At 37.2% G+C, this 10,794-nt stretch overlaps 1 protein-coding gene across 2 annotated transcripts; it reads left to right on the top strand.

Annotated features, from left to right (window-relative positions):
• Positions 1–10,762, top strand: rmnd1 (required for meiotic nuclear division 1 homolog). Of its 2 annotated transcripts, XM_088354590.1 has the most exons (12): positions 1–994; positions 1,064–1,169; positions 2,843–2,918; positions 3,023–3,062; positions 4,986–5,086; positions 5,173–5,279; positions 6,056–6,120; positions 6,196–6,272; positions 7,981–8,101; positions 8,177–8,293; positions 8,370–8,425; positions 10,646–10,762. In XM_088354590.1, exons 1-11 carry the CDS (start codon positions 587–589, stop codon positions 8,400–8,402), a joined length of 1,251 nt encoding a protein of 416 aa, XP_088210716.1. In that variant the 5' UTR covers positions 1–586; the 3' UTR covers positions 8,403–8,425; positions 10,646–10,762. The 2 variants fall into 2 exon arrangements, with proteins under 2 accessions (XP_088210716.1, XP_088210715.1); XM_088354589.1 differs by lacking the exon at positions 10,646–10,762 and having other exon boundaries at positions 8,370–8,783.
• Positions 10,763–10,794: the final 32 nt, after the last annotated feature.

The raw sequence follows: 10,794 nt of genomic DNA on the forward strand, positions 1-10,794 counted from the left end.
ACACAGGAAAACCTTTATTGGCATAACAGCACGTTACCGGTTGGTTGAGTTAGCGTCTAAAACTGACGTTTCGCACCAGGATTTTCCCGTCAAATGAGCCAATTAGCTTCGTTGCAATTTGCGAAAAATTGCAGAATACAGGTAGCTAGCTAAGCGCTATTTGTGTCATTTTTGCATGCCATGCTTACAATTTTGCGACTCCTTGCATCATTCCACCCTTGACATTGGGGAACATTTCTGTCGTCTTTACGAAATGTTTGAAATAAAAATGAATAATACGTAAATTATTGCGTCCAAAGTATCTGATAAGCGGCTAAATTGTTGAATAATAACCCCCCCATTCCCGAGTTTTCCTTTAAAAAACATCAATAAAAAATAAATATGTTTGAATAGTTACCAATGTTTTCGTCAATTCTGGAATGAACCATTTATATAAAATTCTGCATTGAAAAATATATGCGAATAATTATTTGTAAAGTCTAAATATTGTAAACTACTCATTTAAAATAAAAACCGCATAGTGCATTCAGTAGCGTACGTATTACCTCACCAAAACAGCCCGTAAGTGGGAACCAAAAGAACAACAATGCTTCTGCGTACGTTATGGGCTAAACTGGGAACTCCACAGAAAATGGTGCCCTCAAATTGTCTTTTTAATAGCACTCAAGCACACAAATGTGACTTAAAATATAGGATTCACTCAAGTTCTTCAGATTTCCGGACGAGATGGTCCCTAAACGCACCACAGCTCAAGCAAGAACTTCCAAAGCACTTTTTACTGTCTTCTTTTTGTGGATCCAGAAGTCCAAATAGTATCTTTTTAGAAAAGTCTCTACATAGGAGTGGGCAAAAACGTTTCTACGCATCAAATCTAGTCAAATCGGTTTTAAAACCCGCTTTAAAACCAGTAACGACCCCTGGGAAAAGAGTTCCCAAGGGCCCCAGAACCAAACAACCTTCTAGAGCAAATCAGCCCCTCTTGAATCAGGACATGGTGAGTCAGCTCTATTTGCAAAAACTCCGCTTGGTTTATTTCATTAGTTTTTTTTGCTTTCCACCCAAGGACACGATGCAATGTATCGCCTTTGCAACGGCAGACCAGTACAATCTGCCCTCGCTCAGCCTTGACCTGACACAACACGGTTTCCACGAAGTGGATTTCCCCCGAGGTACATCTAATCCACTTCCATTTAATGTTATTTACGAAGTACAAGGTGATTAATTCATTTATTAAGGTTTTGTAAATACTGACCTCGAGCAAGATGCCAAATACGCACAGGGTTTGACAGGTGCTTGAAATCCTTGAAAATGCTTGAATATGAATAAAGTGTGTTCAAGGATTGAAAATTGCTTGAATTTGGGTGAACTGCTTATAAATGCTTAAAATTGTTGCCATGTTTCCTAATAAGTCACCTTAAAATCGACGTCAACACTGCTTTCTGGTGGCTTTGCTTTGCCATTTCATTGTTTTTCCCTCTCGCGGTTAACTGCAGCTGACATTAGTTTGTACGGCATTGTCCTATGAAGCTCCATTTCGCCATACGAGGTGCACCTAGAGGAGAAGGCACTATGAAATGTGGATTACTGCAAGGATTAAGTATCAGTTATGGACATTTATTATGGGCCATGCAAAAAATGAAGGTAGTGTTTCCCAGTGGTAAATTTTCATGCGAAGAATTTCTTGTTACTGAAAATGTAAGCTACAAATTACTGTCAATCTAACACCTATATGGGGAGAGATTTGTCTCAAAATATTTACGCACGTATTGTTCAGATCCCCCAATGTATTCATGACTTGCTCAAGTTCTAAAAATCATATTTCTGGATCAGTGCACACGCAAGATTAAAAATCGTGGCTTTGCAAAATACATGATTCACACCGGATTTCTTCATATATTAGGACTGGAAAAATTGTAAAATTTGCATCAAAAGTGCTCGAATTTGGCCTAGAAAAATGTGTATTAACCTAGAAAATAGACAGAATTTTGGGATGAATTAAGCAGACAGGAAAGTCTCTTGAATCCCCTTCACTTAAATATACCATAGATGAAAAATAACAATGAAAAATAGCAATTGCAAATGTTTTTGCACTATTTTTATTGCCCCATTTTATGATGCACTCACAGGCCTGTTCAGTATTTTTCTCCTTTAAAGGGGCATTTTATATTATTTAATGCCCCCTAGTAGTTATAAATACTTCATTTATTTAAAAAGCAAACACAAAATGAATTTGCGTCATAAGCAAAAATGCATGAACTACTGTATAGACCTGCTTGTTTTTAAACAAATCAGCGTTTATTTGACAAAGAAGTCAAAAATAAATTAGTGGACAATTTAAGGTTTAAGTCTCTATTTGTTTATTTCTATGAAAAGGTCTTGTTGGTGAAAAATAAAACAACCAAAAATAAAATAATCTCAACAGATGCAATAAAACTACTGTAATTCCCCTAAAATACAAATCATTGCCCTATTTCATGATAACTTACAACTTAGGTTGGCCTCTGTAGCATATTTTTCTCATTTAAATGTACACTGTGTAATATTTGGCCACTAGATGTTGCTGCATTATAAAGTGCTACAAAGAACTAAAGAGAATACAAACTACGGACACTTGAAGAGACCAAACCGCAGCATGTTTTTCTAATTTTTTTTTGCCTAGTCTCTCAGGTTTATGGTTTTTATGGGCACCCCTTAGCAGCAAGATAGCGGACAATCATGTCTCCTACTGATTTTAGATCTTAGGGAGGACAATCATAATTCTCCAGTACGAATCTGTAATAGATGTATTTTGTGTATAGTAAAACAAGACTTAAAGTAAAAAAAAAAAATCCTGACATTTTAGATGCGTCCAATGTTCTGGTGATAAGTTCGGACTCGAGCGCCAAAGCGGACGACGGCTCCGTCATCTTCTTCTTCAGGTGAAATTCTGTCATTTATTTATTTTGTTTGTCATGTTTGCGTTTTATGAGGTTTGTTTTTTCTCCGATATTAACGAATATGAAATCTTTGTTACCATTTTCAGGGAAGGCTCTGTGGTTTTCTGGAATGTAGAAGAGAGAATGGTAATCAAAACTCCAATTATTTTCTTTAAGTCTCTAAAAATGTACAAAATGTACATATTAACAGTGATACTTTGGTACTTAAGTAAAACCCATTAGTGTTTCTACTCCAAATTGTTTTATTCCAAAAGCGTTTCTTTTTTTTCCATACCAAGTAATAGTATTCCTTTTCATGTTCCTACATATTCCAAAATATGAATAACATGTGTTTATAAACAATCATAAATACCCAAACTTTTATTAAAATGTGTAAGAATATAAAACCGTTTTCGACCATTCACTGGCAGACACTCCTAAACCATTCTTGCATTAATTTCCTTCTTTAACTCGATTGTTGTCTTCAATGCTTCCCTCTTTTCCTTCCCCTTTATACATTTTTTTGGGGACTTATCATTATTGGCAGAAAAAGGCAATAAAACACACAAAATCACAATAAATTCTCAAGACGGGTTGTTGGTCTGACGATCTATTTCGAAATAATGTGAGCTGACCGGGCTAGAGTTGCCAAAATGGCCGCTCATGTAGCTTAGCCATGTGTTTGGGTGCGTTAGGGCATATCTGTGTCAAACTCAAGGCACGCGGGCCAAATATGACCCGTCACATCATTTTATGTGGCATGCAAGACGACCAAAAATGAGCATCAAACAACACATGCAGTTTTTAATATGTCCATTGGATGTCGCCAAAGCCAGGCGCCACTCACAAAGTGCTTATCGTAGATGTAGTTGCTGACTATCATGAAATAACATTGAGGGAACCCATTTAAAGAAAAACAGAAATAGTTTTGAATTATTAAATCAATCATTTAAATGAGAGTTTGTATGTTATTTTTATCAGTTTCCAGTCTGCGTGAGTTTCCCCAAGTTTAAAAAAAACTAGTGGAAATTAATCCAATTGTTGTTTCTATTTTTTTATATAGTCATGGTTGATAAACACTTAAAGTGGTTATATCTTAGTAAAAGAAAAAATGGTGAGGAAAAACAGGCTAAATATTCATTCATTATCTGCACCGCTTATCTTCAGTAGGGTCGCGGGGGTGCTGGAGCCCATCAAAGCTATCTTCGGGCAGTGGGCAGGGGACACCCTGAACTGGTTGCCAGCCAGTCGCTCGCTCATTCACACCTAGGGACAATTTGGACTGGCCAATTTACCTGACATCCGTGTTTTTGGAATGTGAGAGGAAACCGTAGCGCCCGGAGGAAACCCAAGCAAGCACAGGGAGAACATGCAAACTCCACACAGGAGCTCCGATCTTATGACCTCCGAACTGTGCCGCACACGCGCTAACAACTGTGCCTGCCATGTTTTAATCAAATATCTCATCCCTAAATCATAATTGTGAGCCTCCAAAAAGAACTCCAGCCTTCCAGTTAAGGCACAGGTTTTATCCTATTAATGTACTAGTCTGGCCCCTGTGAGAATGTGTTTTCTACCATGTGGCCCCAGAGCTAAAATGAGTTTGTGTTAGGGAAGGTTCGATTTTCCGTTTTTTTTTTCGTTTGAATACCAAAGCAAACGTTATTCAGATTTTGGTTGAATTCTGATTTGATTAAGTCCAAAGTCTTTAGTGTACTGAGTTATCTCTGTAATTGAATGAATAATAATAATAATAATAATAATTTCCTTGTATTGTCATTCTGTGTAACAATGTACACAGAACGAAATGTCGATTGCACCTGACCCGTTGTAGCGAGCCGATGCAGCCGCAGCCAACAGAGGGCGCCGCTGACCACTTTTTAAGTCTTAGGAATGACTCGGCCGGGCCGCGAACCACCGACCTCCCAGTCTCAAAGCGGGCGCCTTACCATCTAGGCTACTGAGCGGTTTTATCCATTAGCAAGATTTGTAAAAGATATCCAACTATTAGTATGAATGAAAAATTTCCATTTTTGCAATATCATTCCAAAGGTTTTGATTTGTGTTCAGCTGAAGACGGTGCTGAGGATTTTGGAGCGTCACGAAAGTCAACCCTACGAAGTGGCGCTGGTCCATTGGGAAAACGAAGAGATCAACTACGCGTACGGCCAGTGCGTGAGTCCGCCTAGCTAACGGTCGCGTTTTTGGGGGAAATCAATTTTGGGTTTTTTTCACTGTGGCAATTGGCTGGTTGCAGGGGCAACACCAAACTGGAGCACGGCAACTTTGTTTTGGCCCAGGACTTGGAGCACGCTGATGCCGTTCTAGAGAAGTTCGCGTTTTCCAACGCTTTATGTTTGTCGGGTGAGAGGAGATTTTTGGTGTTCAGATTTAGATGGATGGATTTTTTTATACATATATCAAACACTTTTAACACTTTTGAGGCACTTAATGATAAAAACCCACACAACAAACTGTAATTACCAACAAACTCTAGCCAAGCGCACAGAACAATTTGATTTGGTGAGCAGCAGGGCTGGGCGGAGCTTTGCAGCACAGCACGCTCCCTTCTTCAAAGAAGGGAAATACATCCATGACATTTTCGTTTGCAGTTTTTTGGGACATATTTACAAAAGAACTCTGCTTGCACATTGTTTTCAAACCATTATATAAGAAATAAAATGAAGGTGAAAATGAGCCTCAATGATCTTAAGTTACTGTGGAAGGGAGAAGTTGAAAGTTGTATATTTGTTCATATGGGACTTTAGCATTATTGTACAGTATTTCATACATTTTAACAAATCATCTAACGTCAAGTAGAGAAATAAAATCCACTGACGAATTTGATTTGGCGTGTTTGGTGGTTTTGTTGAATTTTGTTTTAAAATTTATGGTACGGCTCTTTCTCCAAAAATGGCCCCTCGGGTCGAAAAGGTTCCTGACCCCTGCTTTAAAACGTCAAGGATCCCCTCACAAAATGCAAGCTCCTTTTTTTTTGTCCAGGTTTAAAGAACTCCCGAATCTCTATCTTAACTTTATTTGGTGCCGCCGTAATTAAGTTTGCACTGAGGAGCTTTATCACATTTTGCCATGTGACACGATTCCTTGACCCTTTTTGTCCCTTGCTTGTCCTCCCCCAGTCAAATTGGCTATATGGGAGGTGTCCCTGGATAACTTTGTGGAGTCCATTCAGTCCATTCCCGAGGTAAAGCTGTTTTGGGCGGGAAAAAAAAAGTGTAATTTAAACAGGCGGGCAGCTGATTTGAGTTTTTTTTTTCAGGCGCTCAAGTCAGGAACGCGACTGAAGTTGTCGTCAGCCGAGGTCATGCAGAAAATTGGCGAACTCTTCACTTTGCGGTAAACGCCGTCCCGAAAACAGCATCTTCTCTTGTCTTCTCATTTTCAAATTTGCGTATAAATATCTACAAAAAATGAAGGCGGCATAACATTTAAAGATATTTGTGAAATTCTTCTATAAGAGATGACAAGCATTCAACAAAGTTCTTGATTATATTGTTCAATAAAAAATATAATTACTGTCACGGTTGCCACGGCGCCCAATTGGCCCCGCCCGTGTGGCGCCAGCTTCGGCTCATTAACACATTGGCTTTCCGTCTTTTTAAGCTCAGTGCGCTCTATCTTACTTTGTCAGTCCGTCAACAAACCTCTGCCTCACAAGACGTGGGTTCTGACTCGGTCCTGTTTTCCTGTTTGTATTTCCAGTCCAGTATTGTTCCCGTTTATTTATGTCCTGTTTAATATTGATTTCCAGTTTCATTCCCGCCTATTTTTGTCCTGTTTATTATTCTCTCCAGTTTTCGTTCCCGTCTTGTTTGTCCTGTTTATTTTCGATATCCTGTTTCATTATCAATCCTGTCTGTCCGTCCTGTCCGGTATCGACCCCATCTGTCCGAGATCAACTCGGGCAATTGGAATCGATCTCGTCGGTCTCTGGCTTCCTGTCTTTCCACACCAGACCGCTGCCTAACGTGCATGACTCCCCATTTCCCGTAAAATTAAAGGCTTGTGTGAGAACGTCACGCGTTTGGGTCCTGATACGGTTCTGGTTCATGACAATTACATCTTTTTGGCAATTAAAGTGATAACTAAGGAGGCCCTCTTAACACGAAATTTTCACCATACGAGTTTTATTTGCAACAAACATCCCGCTTGCTATATGAAGCAGTCCCAGAGGCTACCTCTAGTGGCTGCTTGTGACCGCATCAGCTTGCCCAGTTAAAGTCTCACTGATTGTATGGGGTGGACAGGTGTCTTTATGCAGCTAATAACCTCAAACGGATGCATCTGATCCAGGATGATAAATGGAGTGCAGGTGGACTTCTTGTGGGCGGACTAACAGATATTTTAGGGTCAGAATTCTACTTGATACACAGGTGTCCAAATACTTATTTGCAGCTGAATCCCACAGATAAATCGTTAAAAAAATCATGCAATGTGATTTCTGGATTTTTCTTTTTAGTTTATCTCTAACAGTGGACATACTCCTACAGTGAAAATTTCAGACCCCTCCATGATTTCTAAGTGGGAGAAATAGCAAAATAGCAGGGTGTTAAAATCCTTATTTCCTCACTATATATAAGATTGAATATTGTAGATTCTTAATGTTAGTATAAGAAAATATTGCTTAACTCCAGTTAAAGCTTCTTCAAACTCATGTAAAGACACCGAGGTGCTACTTTTTTAATTTTTAATCCTGGTGAGTGCAATCACATTGCCTAAAACTGTGTCCGTGACTTATATTTTAATTAAAATAATATCAGGATGTTTTTTTTCTTCTAATGTCCTCAGCTTGATAAATTGTAGTCAGCAAATACAGCTCTGGGAGTTGCACTTAGCTTTGGACGTATTTGAAACCGCAGGTCATTTTTTTGATGATGCGTTTTGACGCTCTTGTGCTCCTCTCAGCTTTTTCTCGTGGGCAGGATTAGATCCGTCGGCCGTAGTTTGCCCAACCATGAACTAGACGAAAGTTAACCACGTGTTACTTACCCCTGGTTCTCGTGCCGAACTTAAATTATTCCTGAAGCTGAAATGTTGTGATCAGACATTGCATCAACCTGAGTTCCGACCTTCTCCTCACGCCCGACTTCTACTGGGACCGCGAAAACCTGGAGAAAATCTACGACAAGACCTGCCAGTTCCTCAGCATCAACCGCAGGGTCAAGGTGATCCCGATATCCTAAAATTCAGCACAATCGCGTCACAGCGGCGCTCCAGCTCGTTTTTTTCCTGATTTCAAGGTTGTAAACGAGAAGCTGGAGCACTGCACTCAACTGACGGACCTGATGAGGAGCCACTTGAGTGAGAAACACAGCCTAAGATTGGAATGGATGATCGTCATCCTCATCACCATTGAGGCAAGCATCTTGGTTTTCATTTCGAAGCCGTCCGTGTACAATTCTGACTTTTTATTCTCATCCTCGGGGGTTGTAGGTCTTGTTTGAAGTGGTGAGGATGATTTTCTGAGCAAGAGGAAGCGCTGCGTTCAGGTATGCTCGTGAAACAGAGTTGTTTGGAACCCACTGTTGTCGTTCTTGTCTTGGAGGATATAGGTTGACTTTCGGACTGACCACAGCCGTGATTGGACATGTGCAAGAACGTGATTTTTCAGGATTCCAAATTGTTTTGAAACGTATGAAAAATCAAATGTAAAAAGTACTGAGAAAACAAATTATCTCAAAGAAGTTTTTTACGGGATAAATTAAGGCAGTAAAATCTATTTGCTAGTGCTGTTTAGCTCCATATTTCATTTATTTACATTTTGTCTTGCATATTTCTACTATATAACTTTTTTAATGTGCATTATTTGTTATAATTTGTCCAAATAAAATTTCAACGTGGAATAAATCAGTTTATGGATTAATTAATAGTGAAGATCACCCATTCGTTATCTGCACCGTTTATCCTCAGTAGGGTCACGGGGGTGCTGGAGCCCATCCCAGCTATCTTAGGTAGTGGTCAGGGGACACCCTGAATTGGTTGCCAGGCAGTAGTGAAGATTAGATGCATATAAAACAAAAATATCTGACTAGAAATTTTGCTCAAGTATTTTTCTTTTAAAGAAAATTTTCAGTAAAACATGCCTTAAATGAATAAAGAAATTCCTTAAAAGCATAAAAATTTGACATTGTTTATGGTCGATTAATGTGCTCATTTTAAGAACACAAAAAGTGTTAAACTAATCAAAAAAAAAATTTAAATCAACAAAAATGATCCTTAAATAGAACAAAATAATTTTTGTACAAAATGTTGTTTTTACTACATGTTTTGTCCTTTATGTACTCCCTTTTTTACCTAATAAAAAAAGAAAAAATTAAACTGAACAATATTGATCTTCAAGCAGCATTAGATAATCTTCCTCCAGAAATGATTATATAAGCTGTATCACACAGATAAATTGTAAAATAATCATGCATTATGATTTCTTTTTAGTTTATCTCTTACAGTGGAAATGCACCTACGATGAAAATGTCAGACCCCTCCATGATTTCTGGATTTTTCTTTTCTTTTTAGTTTATCTCTCTCAAGTTTTATCCATTTCCTCCCAGGATTTTGCATTGTAGTGTTTCAAATTTATTGTCCTTTGTGTTTAAAAAAAAAAAGGATTCCTTAATGATACATTTCTTTGTTTACAATCAAATGGTATTCCTTTGAAATTAGTTGGCTACATTGATTTATTCAAAACGGTGTACGTTAAATGCACAAGTAAAATATTCTTACAGTTATTATTTTTCTTTTATTATTATATTTAACTTGTTTTTGTAGTCAAATAATCTTTTAAATGAACAAAACTATCAGATATTGCCGATAAGTGTACTCATTTAATAGTTTTCTATTTAAATAAAACAACTTATTTAAAAAACATCAATAACTAATAGAAATGCAAAATATTAACAGTAATATATTACTCAATTAACATGAAGATTTTCTCTCAATTTCCCTGCCGGGACTTTGTTTTTAATCACATTCTTTAAAATTCAACGTTTGAAAAAAAAGGACTCATGAATAATCTAGATAATAATTATATTTTTTCATTTACGTTCAAAATGATGTATTAAAATAAATTGGTTGGTTGATTTATTGAAAATATTTTTTTCAAAATTCCGTGAAAAAGTCACAAAGATTAACACAATTTTGTTTTTATAAATAACATGTTTACACCTTTTAATGTAATCATTTTAAATTATTTATATTTGTATTTAATAACATGTTAGTGCATATTAATTGTATTTGTCTATTTCATTTTATTAAATTTATTTTTAAATATTTGTGCATTTATACTAATGATTGAATTTCTTTTTTTAACACACTTAAGAAATGGGGAGAATATATCTGTTTAACCTATTAACATCCAATATTTTTTTTTTCTATGGTGGTCAGCTTTAACTTTTGCCTATGATAGTAAGTTTTGTAGAAAGAAATATATATACAGTTAATACTGGGACAATTTCTATAGTTTATTTTTCTATACAGTCCCTAACACTTTTCCTTTAAAGTTTACTAAAATGTAAATAGATAAATAGATAGATACTTTATTCATCCCCGTAAGGAAATTCACACTTCCTTGTGTTAGAAAATAAAATAAGATATAGAATACAAAAATACCCAATACAACGTGTTGATATAGAGTATTTAAATAGTGCTATGGAAAATATCAGGGTAATATGCAAATGTGGGGGTGGGGTTTAATGTGGGCTATTACTCCCCAGGGTGAAGTTAAAGAGCCTCATGGCATGAGGAAGAAATGATCTCCTCAGTCTGTCCGTGGAACAAGACTGACAGCAGTCTGTCGCTGAAGCTGCTCTTCCGTTTGGAGATGATGATGTGTCGTTAAGAATGACAAATGTTCCAAAAAATC

This window comes from Urocampus carinirostris, chromosome 15, assembly GCF_059441175.1.
Source record: "Urocampus carinirostris isolate Australia breed hairy pipefish chromosome 15, RoL_Ucar_1.0, whole genome shotgun sequence".
Classification (NCBI taxonomy): Eukaryota; Metazoa; Chordata; class Actinopteri; order Syngnathiformes; family Syngnathidae; genus Urocampus; species Urocampus carinirostris.

Excerpts from the sequence above, each read along its gene's own strand:
- rmnd1 (XM_088354590.1), top strand. The coding sequence starts at position 587 with ATGCTTCTGCGTACGTTATGGGCTAAACTGGGAACTCCACAGAAAATG. Across the intron at positions 995-1,063 it reads CCCTCTTGAATCAGGACATG|GACACGATGCAATGTATCGC; the intron begins GTGAGTCAGCTC and ends TTTCCACCCAAG. Across the intron at positions 5,087-5,172 it reads ATCAACTACGCGTACGGCCA|GGGCAACACCAAACTGGAGC; the intron begins GTGCGTGAGTCC and ends GGCTGGTTGCAG.